This window comes from Thunnus thynnus, chromosome 16, assembly GCF_963924715.1.
Source record: "Thunnus thynnus chromosome 16, fThuThy2.1, whole genome shotgun sequence".
In the NCBI taxonomy this organism is placed as follows: Eukaryota; Metazoa; Chordata; class Actinopteri; order Scombriformes; family Scombridae; genus Thunnus; species Thunnus thynnus.
Genome location: NC_089532.1, coordinates 18,158,634 through 18,174,696, shown reverse-complemented (window position 1 = coordinate 18,174,696; position 16,063 = coordinate 18,158,634). Strand labels below are relative to the sequence as shown.

Genomic DNA, 16,063 nt, shown 5'->3' with positions numbered 1-16,063 from the left:
AACCTTGAACTGTTTGAATACACCAAAGTGATTCTATTATAAGTTGGAGGAGCTTAGACCTACACTGGGATGCATTTCAGATGTGCCTCAATAACAGAGGTATTGAGTTGCCCCTAAAATGAGCGCTGGAAATAAAGGGAAGCAACTTATTATCCCACCATTCTCTGCAAACAATCATCTCCCTTTCTCCTGGACAGAGTTTACTTTTCTGTCATTCTTTTTTTATTTTCTCCCCCCCCCCCCTCTTTATTCTTTCTTTTCATTGTTTCCATCAGTGCATTTTTGGTCCTGAAGCTTCCGTTTTTCCCACACTCTCCCCTGTCACACTGGTCGACCACAAAAATGCAGGACAGAGGAGAGGAGTGTGAGGGGGCTCTGGAATTCCACATGCAGTGGGTAAACACGGCAACTGCCAGGAAGATACACACACAGGAGCAAACACGGCACCTACCCGGCTGCCCTAACCTATACTACAACCCCTGCCCTCTTAACTCTTCGCTTGCCAGGCCTCTGACGGCACAGTTTGTCCAGTCAAATAAAATGACTGAATGCAACACGTCAGCAGAAAGAGGGCTTTGCTCAGTACCTATCTGCTGGTCTCAACCACATTAAAACCGCCAGGGTGTCAGCAGAAACGGATGGTCGACTTAGCTGACAACTCACATACTGTATGGTCTCATTTAACTCATTTAAGACACAGAAAACAAATACTTCTTTCAGCCATTGTTCCAATCCATTTACAATCCATTTCTTACACATTAGACGAGTGTGAAGAGCCCTTCACTGCTGCAGCAGAGTGCTTGAAACAAACAATCAGCCCTGATCACAAAGGTTTGCTGTGTTGTTGTGTAATTTGGCCAGATGTTGCGGTAATAAAGCCATAAAGTAAGTGAGGGAAATAGCTGGGAGTTCAGCCCTGTTTGACTCCTTTCCTTTTATTTTCCCTTCTGTGCTCTTCAGCTTATCTCCAAACCAAACAGGATTTAAACGTCGCTCGGAGCTCGGGCCCTTCCATTGAACCACGCTCTGTTTACGGTTCAGGCAGAAATCAGGCCTGTGATGAGGTTGTTTACTGAACAGGCAGATACACCCTGCAGCCAAAAGACTGGGAGCACTCCGCACATATTCTAACTCTCATTAGCATTAGCCATGTCCTCTTGAACTCCCCGATCCCATGCACTCTGTCTCACTCCACAGGCAGGGTCCAATCACTGGTACTGCTCTGCAATCACTTAATGTGCCATAAATTACATGGTGACTTTGTTCAACGTTCAGCTCTACTGGATTTAAGCAGCAACAAGAGTCAGGAGCAAAAGCATTGACTTGGTTGAGAGGCTGTTCTTACTTGATGAGGCGCTTTGTTGCTGTTTTCCTGATCTGACCTTCTCTGGCACTGCTTGGAGGCTTTGGGGCAAGAACAGGTCTACCACAGGTCTGGATGTGGCTGTGTCCATGACTGGGATTGGGTCGAATGTAAAGGCTGGATGGAGGGCAGCTGGATGGGTTAGTGGGAGCCTGGGCATGAGGAGTGGTTGTCTGGTCTGAATGTTGAGCCTGAGAAACAAGAAAGACAACTGTTATTTATTACATGTCATTAAAAAATGAAACTATCTGGACACTTTTATTAAGATACTGTGCATTGATGAGTTTGCTGGTGGTTTAACTCTTGGGAGGGTGTAAGGGTGTCAGTACAGTAAAAGCAGCTAATAAATGATCATCTCTCACCGGTCAAGCATCACTAATCCTCTTATCACAAAATTTTGATTTAAAACCATATTTGCTGAAGCTGTGTGATATTCATCATCTACAAGTGCAAAAACAAAAATATTACTGTAAAGAGGCCTTCAAATTTGCACACTGATATCTTAAGTCTGCTAACTGAGGAATTCTAATAGTAATAAGACAAAGCATTTTGTCAGCTGACTTCCTGTTCATGGGTCTTTGCTGCCAGCTGTATTAACATGTGACAAACAGTTTCAAGTATCAAAGGCCGGTTGCATCATATTAATGGTACGTTAAATAGCAAGATGACATGATCAACTTTGAAACTTCCAACTTTGGAGATAGAATAAGTTGATTGTTTGATTTAGTTGAAAACTAAATATAGAGATCAAATTGACTGTCTGAAACTGACCAGTCTACATCACTTTAACTCATCTTAATTTAATGAACTGTGAGGAGAAAAAAGCTTATTGAAGAACCAAAAAATGACTCTGGACCGGTGGAGGCGGTGCCAGAGGGTTACTGTACTGACCCGAAATACATGTGTGCATTTTTTTGACAGAGCTTTATAGATGCACCAGCTGGAGTAAAATATATTTTTAATAACAACTCTAAAAGCTAAATCCTGAAAAATATCAATACAATAAGCATGCTGCTAGTAATTTCCACACCAAAACTTTTCAATATGTTGATATTATAGGTACTCTAATAGGTAAGGTAGCCGCCGTCACTTCTGGTATTCCACAAGTATCAATTCTAGGCCCTTTACTACTTCTAATATATGGAAATAATATGGAACCTGTGATCGGTTGTAAGCTTTTCTATATGCTGTTGATCAGTTTTTCATAAATACTCTAACCTATTTCAAGAAATGTTGAAATTGAATACATTACTAATTGACTTTAATAACATCTATGCCAGACTGAATCTACTGTATTCTGTTTGCCTCAAATAGCAAAGCTGCTCTTAAAAAAACTTCTTCACACCAAATTATGGAGTCTTGATTAGGGTCAGATATAAGAAAAGGTCACGTATGTCCATGATATGATTGATAATTGAAGTGCACAGAACTTTAAATACCATGATCCCTCAAAGCATTATCAAGCTCACTTAAAAAGTGTACAAAATGTGTTTTGATTCTGACAAAAACGGAATCTTTTACACTGAGACCTTCAAATCATTACAATGGTTAAATATTGTTTATAGGGTTAAGTAGAGACTGGCATAGGTTTCAGTAAAATTTATAGTTATGATTGGTTTGAATCAAGTTCTCAGTGTATACTGCAAGTGGCATGATTTAGTAGCATCATCAAACAATTTTTAAAAGTATTTTTCTGAAGTTTCTTTTAAGACAAAATAAAATCAAACCAAACACTAAAAGAGGATTAAGGTGGAATCACATTTGGAATGTCTTATTCATGGGAAAAAAGTGGTCTCTGGTTATTAAGGTGAGTCAAAGTACTGACATGAGTTAGTGCAGATATTAATGAAATGCCATCCAGAATCAAAACATGCTCAAATTTTTTTCGTTTTTTTTTTTTTTGGCAACTGGCTGCACTAAAAAGCATTCTTCAAATTATTTGTTTGTTAATAGATCTCTTGGCTTGGGAAGAAGGAAAATACCATTTTCATTCTGACATAATATTTTAGAGCCGCATTTCACTCTGTCCTTGCAGTGCCGGGAATGCTTTGCATACATTCCTTCCACATCTCATGCCTATGCTATTTTCTCTGCAGCTTTATACGGCTATCTAACAAGCTAATGGTTTTCCAGCTTCACAGTGCAGCCGTTCAAAGGGCCGGCAGTGTGACAGGGAATATCTGATGTAATTTCTTTGTTGATAAATGAGAAGCTGCGTTTCCAGGTTGCAAGGCCTATGGCCGCAATTCAGTTTGAACGAGGCCAGGAAGGGCACCTTTCTTTGGCTGCCAGGTGGCCTCAGGCCAAGCCTGTGGAGGAGCCGCACAGTCTGCACCCAATAACTGGAACGTGGATTGGAGCGCCGGAACAGCCCCATGTCTCTTTCTCTCTCAAAGAGGACATACAAATATATGTACATAGACTCATACTCTATCCAAATGCATCTATTAATTTTCCCATAGGGCCAAGACAGCATTTGTATCAAAAAGTCAAAGTAAATTTTTAAAAAATGATCAAATTTGATATAAGTTAAAGTCAAATCATTGACTATTTACCAGACCAATCAAAGTGCATGCCCTGCAAAGAAAACTTTAAATAATTCTCTCCAACATCATAAAGAATGGGTTAAATAGTAACACATACAGAGGCTGCAGGATTTAGGACTTTAATCTTCACTGACAGAAAGACCCGTGTGGGTGGAATGAACAGGGAGTGATGGCAAGGATTTCAGGGAGGGTTGTCTGATTCGATGGTGAGACAAACATATCCAGAGTCAGCCTTCCTATGACCTCAGTTTGTGAGGGTTGAACAACAGGATGGCTACGTCTCAACAGCGCATGAACTTCACTGTACACATGCAGTCCTTAATGCCACAAACCATTGCAGATTGTTCGAGATATTCCTGCCTCCATATGCTTGGAGGACGACGGGACATGCCCGCAAAAAGAGCAACTTGGTCGAATGTGTTTGAACTATGAGATGGGTAATGAAACAGAGGAAAGGGATCGCTTTCATAAAGTGACTTGCGTAAGGCTGCTGGACCAAGCCAAGAGAAATATCACCTCAATTGCATTAATTAAGGCCCAACCAAGATGATGAACAAACAATGACGTGAGAGCAACTGCATTACTCAGGACAGATCGGAAGAAAACGGGTGTTTCCAGTCATTCCACCCTGTAAGCCGTCCCATGGTGCTCTCCTGTCTCCTTTTGTCTCCATCCATAGATTGAATCCACAAAATCTGCCGGAAAATGAATAACTACACTCATCCTGTTAAGATCCTCTTTCAGAACAAGGACGCAGAAAGATGGGGGGCCCTATCCTTTTTCTCCAAACATTAAAATTAAGCTGTACAAAATGACTCTAATCTCCCTCAGAAAACAGCCAAATCACATCTGTCACGGCTAGTCAGGCATGACTGAAAGGTTTTTTGTCGCTACATTACTACCGCTGAGAAAAACATATCCCAAACTTTTATTTGGGTTGTAATGGCAATACAAATGGAGCTCAAATCTGATATGAACAGTAATGGTACAACTCATAAAAAAAAAAACGCAACTCATAATGGAATCTCTCTGGTGCACTCACGGGCAGCATTCCTTGATTACTCACCTTCCAATATAAGCCTAGCAGAGTCCCTCAGGCAAACAATATAGTCTTGGGGTGAGGAGTCATGTTTGGCTCTCCAGGAATGAGCTTCTGTTGAGGACGATGTTCCCACCGAACATCATTTTGTTAAGTGGTTTGGAAGGGGATTCTCAAAATAGCTTTGTAAATGCTAACATGAAAGCTTTCCCCTTGATGTGGGCACATTTTGCACTGTTTTGGACAGTAATGTGCTTAGGTAAGGGAATATTTTGTACAGACACAAATATGAGGGGTTTTTATAACTAAATAGTTCTCATACATGTCACTCAGTAATCATCTGTGCTGATTTTAGAGTAAAAAATGAAGTGACAGCTAACAAAGTTGAACCACGCATTTTCTCTGAACTCTTCCATAGCCTTTTTTTAGATTAGGAATTAAGTAACTTTTTATAGGAACAAATTATAAGGAATTCTAATAGTATCGACAACAAAAACTTTCATAAGGGAGCAGGGAAAACATTTTTCCACAAAAGGAGCTGGGTTCGAGCCCATGTGTCTGAAAGTAACTCCCCAGCTACAGTGTACTTGAGGATAAAAGTCGACCTCTACTAGCTCTCTGTGCTCTGTGCACAAGACCACTTGTGGGGAATTCCCCTTTAGCAATGATAAATGTAATCATTAAAGTATCATATTTAGGTGCAATAATGTGGGAAAACTTGTGTACCTTGTGTCTGCAATGGCTCTGCTCTGAAAATTGTTGCGACTGAAGTCTCTGCTGTTGCAGTTGCTGGATAGCGAACTGAAGCTGGTAGCTTCCCTGGGTGGGCTGGTAGCGTTGCTGTGGGTTCACACCTGTCACCAAGCTATAGGCATTCTGCACCTGGCCGTCCCAAAGACCCTCCTCATCGTGCAGCGGCCTGTGGCTTGGAGAGCAGAAATGAAAAGAAGTCAGTGAAAAGGTCACAGAATTCAAAACGTGTAAATGTTCCATCTAAATGTTTTCACATTCCCCGTGTATAAATGCAGAATATCTATGAGAGTTTCACCTCATGTTAGAAAACCTTTCACGACTCAGTCTGAAGAAAAAGATCCTTTAAGTTGTGATGTGACATAAAACTACCATAAAGCTTACTTTGTTACTTAGTTAATTGAATGTATATGGTAGTTTAATACATTTTATACATTTGGTGAGAGTTCAGTCCTTCTTTAGACACAAGAGGGACAGGAGACAGAGGAGAAAGGGGTGTGATGAAACAGTGTTATATCATGCATTGAGTGGTTCTAGTGTTAAGATAATGTTGAAATCACTTTCTTTCTAATATTGTCATTGAACAACTGCTTTTACAGTTGATTCCTCATGTGATGCCAGTTATCTGTGAGATTTGTGCTCTCCATTATGTGTTTTTCCATACATTCTAGTACAATGAAGCTGAAAGGAGGGTACTACCACCTTTAATATGTGATTAAACAACAGCTGACCTATAGTAATAAGTCATCCTTGGCTTTAATATTGGAGGAGAGTGCAGGCTTCAGTGACACAACAGTGAGCCACTTGGTACAATATTTTCTTTGTCAGTTACTTTATCAACTTTTCCCACCAAGACAGAGATACGGCAGTAGCTAATTAACCCCCCCGTTTCCCTCCACATGTTGAGCTGCAAATCCGCCAGCTAAAAGTAAAAAAGACGAGACAGCTCCCAGCATCCCAGCCGGTGGCTCCTGGACCCGCAGAAGCCTCAAGTCAAAGTGTGCAAATCAGAGTCAAAGTAGAGGGCAAGCCTGTGGCAAACATAGACTGAACTCAAAACCTTTCCTCTTTGCTTCAGTACTCCCCCAAGCTTCACGTTCCATTCACATCACAAAGCCACAACCTGGAAAGCAAACCTTTTGACCAGCTCCACGAGTTTGTAACTGGATTATCTGTCATTAGAACTAAGCCTGTTTCAGCCTTTTTTTTTTTTTTTTTTTCCTTTTTGGCCTCTGCTAAAGCAATGAGGTGACCTGCCTCCTCTTCAGACACGCTTAAATTGAGTCTATGTGTGTCTGGTGTGCTGCTATGTACCATCTCAGCCAAAAATAATGCCTTAAAGAGCACTATTGGGAGCAGTGAGGAAAAATATGACAGAAAAAAAAGGAGAGAGATGCATGTACAGCTGAAGAAATGGGATCCCTGGGGGTCTTAATGACAAAAAAGTTCTTGGGAATTCCTCCCATTCCATGCAATAACATTTGTCCATTGGTCTAGAGTAAAAGAAAACACTGCAGACTTAAAATCACAATAGCTGCAATATTTTTAGAACCAAACTACGATAAGCTCTAAAATTAGAATTCAATTAATCTGGAACAACAATGCACACTGTGGGATAATAATCTGCTGTCGCTAAAGTGAAAAAATATTCTTGTCCTGTGTGGCCAAACAAAGACACAAGGGATCTTAAACTCATGTGAACATGCTATCCGCCCATGCATTTCTCAGTTCACATAATGGCACATATATTGCAAAAACAACTGGTGCGACCATGAGCCAATTCAATTTTTTTAAGTTCTGGAAACAAAGGCTTGTCTGTGAACCTTGCAAGGCCAGAGATTCTACAACGCCAGGAGACAAAACAAGAACTCGTTCTTTGTTTACAGCAGTCATTTCCTTTAACTTGGCTGCATTTCGCACACTGGACCGCAGGGACCTTCAGTGCTACCATTTTATTAGCATATGGTCTAAGACTGACTACTTCTCAGGTCAAGAGCATGTGCTTTCTTTGGGTGAAACCTCTCTGTAGGACCCCGAGGAGAGGTCTTTTCAGACAGGACTTGTCAACACAAGACCATGCAAAAAATACTACAAAACCAGAATGAACTAGAGTTTTCAGTCATATAATTCCAACACATGTATTAGGGAAAAAGAAATAAGAGAGAAGAACAGTATTGCATCTGAGTTTCTCATCACTAGCGCAGCACATGTGTTGAACTATCTGGGACTTCCCTGCCTGCCGGACTTCTGCTCGTGGGTGTCAGCTTACTCCCCGCTGTGCTCGCCATCCTTTAATATGCTGATATGACTTACAGTAGAACAACACAGCAGTGCAAGTTCAGCACATGTGCGGCATCAATCTAACTCAGTGCGAATGTGGGAAAATGGACGGCCTGAGATGACGTCATGCCACAGTATCTCAAAGCCCTGCCTGGTTAGTGTAAACATCAGGCGCCTCAGGGGTGTGAGGGTATTTCCAGCCATTACTAAAAGTTTGTTTACCTTGTTTTATTGCAACGACATGACATTGAGCAGAACTGTCCTTAAGATACAAAAAATAAACAGCATCTGGGGATTTGGTGTAGTAGCAGCCTAGATGTGGATGGTGATGCTTTAATTAATGCGGTGGCGTGCAAGGAAGGATCCTGAGGCTACCTGAGTCTAATCCAAGAGGCAGGTTCACTGGGTTTTCTGGATAACTTTGTTGAGTAAAACTCTGATCATCCTCATATATGGAATATGGACTGATCCAAAATGTTCAGTTCTGGGTTTTCCTCTGAAAAGGAGGCCAGGGGAGCCCATGGATAACTTTGTTGTTTGTATGTTGAAAGAAATGTAAGAGAACGGCAAAGTTAGCTGATAAGTTTGATATCTGTGGATCACAATCAGGGCGAGTGAGCCACAGATGTGGTCACAGATAAAAGCACAAGGAAATAGGGGAACTCGAACATGGAGCTAAAAGCCTGATCCATCAGCGACACAAGAGTCACATATCTGACAATCCTGCTAAATGGGGGACATACACGAAGGGCTGAAATAATCAGTTAATAAACATTCATCAATTATTTTGATGATTAATTTAGTTGTTTTAGTCATTTTTAATTAAACATTGTAAAATATATATGGCATATGTATAGTTGAATATTATAGTTTGTGTCTGATATGATTTTTCCACCAAAGAGTCTGCAAACTACATGTACTTCTCCTTCCTAATCTTCAAAAATAAAATGCAAATTCTATTCACCACAAAAGTTTAACTGCAGAACATGTCTCCTACTATACAGAGAGCTCCATTCTCAGTGTATGTGCACTGGACTGGAGGCTTCAAGTTTTGACGTCACACTTGTATAAGTTGCCTACTGGAGCACGACTGGCTTCCAAACTAGTCGTGATGTCACAAATCTGCCTTAAACTGAGATTTACAGTGAGCGCAGAGAAACTTTCTCCCTTCAGCAGATGAATGTTAAAATAATCTTTTTTGTTGTTGTTTTTGTAATTTTTACTGCTTTCATCTTTGGTGCATGACAGTGTTTCACATTGTGAGATATGCCTTGTTGCTTACATTATATGTAACATCAGTGGCATAAAAAACAAAATCAAAAAATACAAATAAATAAAATCAGTAGTATCATAACATGACCAGGAACAACAGATTATAATATTAATTACTACAGGCTTATCAGTCAGTGTGATATGAGTTCAGAAAACTGGTGCCTTACTCTTGTTTCTGTTATTCATCCTGTTAAGTATAAGCTTGAATTAAGCTCTTTTTATCGTGGTGTTTGCTCTTTTTTTTCTTGCACTGGAGATCTGGGTGTTTTCCAGTGTCTAAGTATTGTCCTTGCAGCCACTGTGGTGCCTAACATAATTACCCCAAATTCTCCACTTGATATGTTGTGTATTTGGGTTCTGTCCCCTAATAAACATAATCTTGGAGATAGTGGTAATTTCCTTCCCCACCAATTGCCCAGATATTCCAAAGTTGTTCCCCAGAAGGGTTGATTAATTGGGCATTCCCAAATGCAGCGTAACAAAGTGCCTGTGTCTTTCTTGTTGTGACATTTCCAACACAAACTCCTATTTATTAAACCCGTTCTATTGAGTCTTAGTAGTGTCCAATAATATCTGTGTATTATTCTATATTGGGTGAATTCCCCTTTAGCTTCCCTTATGTATTTCCCATTGTTGGACATAATTTTCAGCCAATCCTCCTCCTCCATCACACATCCAAAATCTTTCTCCCACAGTATTTTTAAGCTCTTACACTGAGCAGTTGGTTGGTTGTTCTGTAAAATACAGAAGCTTGATGGCACTGAAATAGTGTGAAATAGTCCATGAATTTGGTTTCCATCTTTGTAGTGAATCCTGGAGGTAATACAGTTCCTGATTTGTACATACTTACAAAAATGTTTTTTTCACTTAAGATTACATTTTCTTATGATGTCAGAGTATGACATAAACACACCCTCTTCATATAAATCAGCAATACTACATAGCCTGTTAACATGCCACTTCTTCCAATATACTGGTGTCTTTCCAATGCTAATCATAGAGTTATGCCATGAGGAGGAATAGTAAGTAAGAGTAGAAGAATATAATGATAGTTTAGAATATGATAATTTATACAATTTAGGTATCTTGGTCCAGATCTCTTTGGAAAGAGTCAATACATTATGTGAACACTATTTAATTTATCAATAGGAGTAAATAGGAATGACAGCTTATTTTCAATAGTAACTCACTCTAACTGGTTATATTTATTCCAGTCTTTGACTATTTTGGCCATTTCTAAGGAAATACAGTGTAATCTTGAATCTGGTAACTCTAAGCCTCCTTTGTCCCTTGGAGAAAACATTTTCCTAAGTTTAATCCTGGGTTTTTTCCCCTCCCTTAAAAAGTATTTAATTATTGTATCATATTGTTTAAAAATCTGAGGAGATATAGTAACTGGTAACATCATACGTACATAATTGAATTATGGTGCACCCACAATTTTTATTACATTAATCTTCCTCCATAATGTAAGTGTAAGTTTCCCCACTTTATCTAAATTAGTTTAATTTTTTTGTAACACTGGTTCAAAACTTAATGTAGGCATTTCCTCCACATCCCAGCTTGGTTGGATTCCCAAGTATTTCATTTCTTTTGGCATCCATTTAAAGCCAAAATTTAATTAAATTTCATAAATTTGCATTACATAATCAAGATATAGGCATAGCTTCTGATTTTGTCCAATTAATTTAATATCCTGATTATTTGGAGTAAGATTGTATTGTGTCCATTAAATGTGGTACTGAATTCAATGTGGGTTTTTTTTACTAGCATCAAAATATTGTCCACATACAATAACAATTTGTGCTCCTTCCAGCCCCCTAATATTTGCGTTTGCTTTGATGGCAATAGCCACTGGTGCCAATGCGATATTGAACAATAACGGTGACAAAGCACAATCCCTGCCGAGTAGCTCTAGTAAGGTTAAATAGAGGTGAGATTACGCCATTGGTTATCACCACTGCCTTTGGGTTCTTGTATAATGTTTTAATCCAGTTAATTAAAGTTGGTCGAAATCCAAAATGTGACAAGGCTGCAAATAAAAACTCCCACTGAACTTGGTAAAAACTTCTCGGCATCAGGTGAGAGCGTCTTTTTCTGTCCGATTCAACCAAATCAAATGTAATAATCTTGTCTGTTGATGACCTATTTTTCCTAAATCCTGCTTGATCAGGATGTATAATGCTTGGTAATGCCTCTTCCAGGCGTAGGGCCAAGATCTTAGTTAAAATCTCGCGATCCAGGTTAATCAGACTTAAAGGTCGAGAATTAGAGGGGTTTGTTGTATCTCTATCTTTTTTTAGGTATTACTGATATTAAGGCCTTGTTGAATGTCGGGGGAAGAGTATGTAAGTAAGAGTCCTAATGTAAAAGCCTCATTTTATATCTCTTATAATATTGGTGCCAGGATATCTATATACAAGGCCATGTGACATCACTGCTTTCATGTATGACACAGCATTCCTGGTTTCATTCTTTGTTACTGGGCTATCTAATATTTCAACCTGTTTGGATGACAATCTATGCAGATTAATGTTAGGGGAAAAAAACCTGTCAGTTCCCTTTTGTTTGGGATTGATGTCCAGTGTGTATAGTTCTTTATAAAGCTGTTGTAGGACCTTGTTCATTTCCTTTGTTGAAGAAACTATTGTATCACCTTTCTTAATTGCTGGTATTACATTACAGGAGCTTTGTTGCTTTAGTTGTCTAGCAAGTAGCAAGTAGCTTGCCTGTTTTCTCTCCCCCTTCAGTTCAGTTTGACACTGAAACAATCAAAACTCTGCACATACATCATTCTGCACAGTGAACCTCAAACATCCAAGTCACGTAACAATAAGCAATTTTTGAGTGGAGGAGGGCTTTAATATCTTTGGACTGTTGGTCAGACAAAACAATTATTTTGAAGATTTCACCGTGGGCATATTTATAAAAAAAAAACATGACGGACATATTTCACTACTTTTTAAAGGGAAAAGAAATAAATTAATTATTTAATTAATCTAGATTACTTGATAGTAAAAATACTCACTTGCAGCCCTACATGCATGTAATAATACTGCACATTGAGGGACTGGGTATCACTGTTAAGGTGTGCGTATCCACTAAATAACCTAAATCCATTCTCCTCCTTCCTATTACAACATCTGGCTCCAATCAATGTGAATAAAAACGTCTCTTCCTTTAAATTTGAAGGAAGAGAGACATCAAACCAATTTTGTGGGACTTTGTCCGCCATCAAAGAAGTTTTAAATTTTCACCAGAGTTTTTCTGATTAGTTGGGTTGTTGGTTCAGCAAATGGGCTGTCATAAAAATCCTTTGGAATGGTATGTCCTTACAAAATCCGACCAAGTCAAACAACAATCTGACAAAGTATTGAACAGGACTAAAAATACCCTGAATAAGCAGGGTTGTGGTCTTTCTCAGTTGTGCTGGAATGAACATAGAGAAGAGATGATGGTTTTGCAGTCATTTGTACGTATAGCGAGGAGGAAACGGGGAGACAATTTCTGTGGCCGTGGCGCTAATGCAGCTCAAGACACATAAATGAGTGTTCACATGACAAACACACAATGGGAAGACCAACCAGGATCTGCTGTTGACAGTAAAAAACACAAACTTGGAGCTCCATAACAAACTCAAACCACAATTTACTTGCTTACTAGAAGAAAAAAAAAAAACTAATTTTTTTTTCAAAGTGGAGCAAAAATAATTAGTCATGGTAAAAAAATACCAACTTCAAACATTATTAATAACAAATTGGCTTTATGAGAACCAAACCAACCTCACCAAATACATTAAACTGTTGCTTTTGAACTTGTCTCCTTGACTGTAGTCTAGAAGTCTCACAGTCTGTTGAGTGTTTTAAAATGCTTCCATCATTTCGCAAGTGCACTGAATGAATATCATCATAAATGTAGCAGTAGGTCCAACACCGGAAATGATCACAAAGTTAACTGTGGGTGTATGAGGACGTGAAGTATGGTTGAAAGCCGACTGGTTGTCAGCACACTGGAGTGAGGCAGCAGCTCTCAAGAGTGCTGATGCAGCATACCTGGTAGATCCTGACAGCGGCACTTCAAAGACCAGTGCTACTCTTTGAAACCCATCATACTTCACCCCTGTGGTTGCTTAAAGAGCCAGTGTGCTTAACAGTTTCAGTATGTTTGGCACAAACCATCAGCCCAAGTGTAGGTGGGGAGGGGGGTTGGGGGTAGGGGGTTTCTATGGTTGCAGAGGCGAGAGCCTTGGAGCAGACAAACTATGTGGGTGTTGATATTGCCCCCTCCCCACCACCGCTGCCTCCACGACCCTTCCAAAGCAATGTTTTAAGCTGCCAGCATGCTTCGCACACTCCCCCGGCAGTGAGCAGTCAGTTCCACTGCTACGTAGCTCCACAAAGCACAATTAAAAAAAAGAACAAAACTCCAATTTCCAAGCACGTATTGAACTAGCCTGCCCAGAGGGGTGTTGGCACTCTGCAATCCTTTTCCAAAGACTAACAATCTTCAATCTAAAAACTCGTCAGAGACCATTAAAAAAGTCTTTAGATTCTATTGAGTGTGACCAAATAGACTACCACAATCTAAGTGTCTACCGTAAAAACTTGTGTAAAGTTGATTACACAGAAAATCCTCAGGACATTAATTTAGACAAAGTGAATAATAGTTGATACCTGAGCAGCTCCTCTGAATCTTTCATACGTATCTATCGCTCTGCAAAGTGGTAAGAATGAAAAAGCACCGTCCCTAAAGTAAAACAGTATTTTAACCCTTCGGGCCTCATCACTGATTCTGAAAAACAAGAATGGTTCTGTGTACTGACTCCAACGTGTGTGTCAGTGTAGATCAGCACAGCATCTCAAACTCAAAGCTCTCAGAAGAGAGATATGCTGTTTACCTTGGCAATGAATCCCATTGAGTCTGTAACACACTATTCCTTCTCTGCAGCCTCAGGGGAGGCCAAAAAAATAGTACATGTGAGCACAATTGTGAGAAATTTGACCAAATGGGGTACTGGAGCTATTTTAAGTAAGCAAAGGTGTGGTGTGTGTGGTACTTTCCAACAATAAAAGTATACTAAGATGTTGTACATATGATACCTTTCTCCTTCTTATATGGAGGTCATGTGTGTCTTAAACACAGAAGATTCATCATTTTCATGTTTTATGATTTACACAAAAAAAAATTTTTCAGAATAAAAAAAAAGCAGAGTAGTTCAAACTGATTTTCAGTTGGATATTATGTCCCCATGCACCCAAAAATTGTGTAAACAAGGTTCTCTTGTTGATTATGCATAGACCACTAAGTGAAAAAAAAGTAAAAAAAAAAAAAAAAAAAAGCTGCAAAAAAGTATTAATTGAAATCCACTTTTTTACCTTATTTCCAATATTCAAAATAAGAATTTATACATTGCATATTTAAAAAAATAAAACCTAAAGGCCTCAAAGTGTCATTTCTTTGGACTCACCCAGTGCTGCTAAGTAGATCCATTCCAGAGTGAACAGCTTTCACTGGTCCTTGGGTCGTAGCAGTAGTGTGTCGCATCTTAGGGTTCAGAGTGAGGCTCTCTCTGTTCAGCATCCTGTTGGCCAGGTTCAGGTTTGTCAACTGTAAGCAGAAAGAGTTTAAAAGACAATTTAACTCAAACCAATTTAATTTTAATTGTCATTCACTAACAAAATCAATGTTCAATCAAGTCACTTCAATCATCCTTCTTGCTATGTTTGATAAATAAGTGCTCATATTGTGTTCCTCCCTGCATCGACCACTTCAATCTCTTGCATCTGGGGGCTGTGTGAAATGTACACACAGCACATGGCAGAGCTAGTCTCCGCTCAGCACTAAACCCAGGTGGTCCCCTCCCCCTCCTCCATGCCTAACAGAATCAGTTATCATGACTTGCCAAATCTGTTTACAGCCACATCAGCACTACTGTAGCAACTGCCCCTCTGTGCCGCTCTATTCTACCCTGGGAATCATTTACTGTGTTGAAATCTAATGGTAGAATTAATCACACCGCTGTGGCGTTTTGTTTACTTTATTTCCTCCTGTATAGCATTAAATCCCCAATGTGAAAAATTGTGAAGCTGCCAAGCCTTTTAGTACATGAAAAACGTGTCAGCGTGTCAACTAGAATCACATATAATGCTTGTCTACTGCACCTACTGTGGTCATGACTATCCATTACTCAGGACGAGAGTGGGAGGAAATGAAAACACACACGTTGGTGCCAACACCGCTTGGGCTTGAGGACGAAATGTCATACATATGATGTCAGGAGATCAAAATTTTGTTTGTTTACAATAACTTCCAGGTAGAAAACCCCTGCATCACGTACATACACTTTAATGGCAAGGAGCAAACGGGGGTGAGGAACAACTGAGAAATGTTCTCTCAACTGAAAAGAAAATGGTTAAGTCTTGTTGTGTATGGGGCTGCCGAGTAACATTAAAGAGTGGAGAGGGGTTTGGATTTTTCAGATTTCCAAGACAGCTCTGGATTCAGCGTCTGAAAAGGGAGGAGATCCAAATGCTTGTGTCAGTCGAAAAGACAGAGGCTTACAGTGTCAGCAGTTGGGAAAACCTGGCAGCATGAACTTCATGACCGAATTTGTGTGAAGCATTTTGTGACAAGTAGGCTTTATGCCTCATTTGATTTTCAGCATCAAAGAAAAAACTTATTTGAGATTGTTGGCGTTGCGTTAACTAGGCTAACGTTACGTCAGATAGGTCGGACCACCGTGTTTAATGTGTTTATATCTTCAAAAGTTATAGTTACGGCGGAAAATGACAACAGAAACAAACAAGTTTGCCA

The 16,063-nt window shown here is 39.6% G+C and overlaps 1 protein-coding gene across 7 annotated transcripts in view; it reads right to left on the bottom strand.

Moving 5' to 3' along the window:
* Positions 1–16,063, bottom strand: part of ttll5 (tubulin tyrosine ligase-like family, member 5) — a 54,548-nt gene that overhangs the window by 6,529 nt on the left and 31,956 nt on the right. For 6 of the 7 annotated variants that reach the window (XM_067615275.1, XM_067615274.1, XM_067615280.1 and 3 more), the window contains 3 exons: positions 14,718–14,857; positions 5,675–5,873; positions 1,346–1,554 (listed from right to left, as the gene is read on the bottom strand). In XM_067615275.1, the coding sequence (XP_067471376.1) occupies positions 1,346–1,554; positions 5,675–5,873; positions 14,718–14,857 (548 nt within the window). The remainder of the gene's footprint in view (positions 1–1,345; positions 1,555–5,674; positions 5,874–14,717; positions 14,858–16,063) is intronic. The other variant, XM_067615279.1, reaches the window with a different exon arrangement.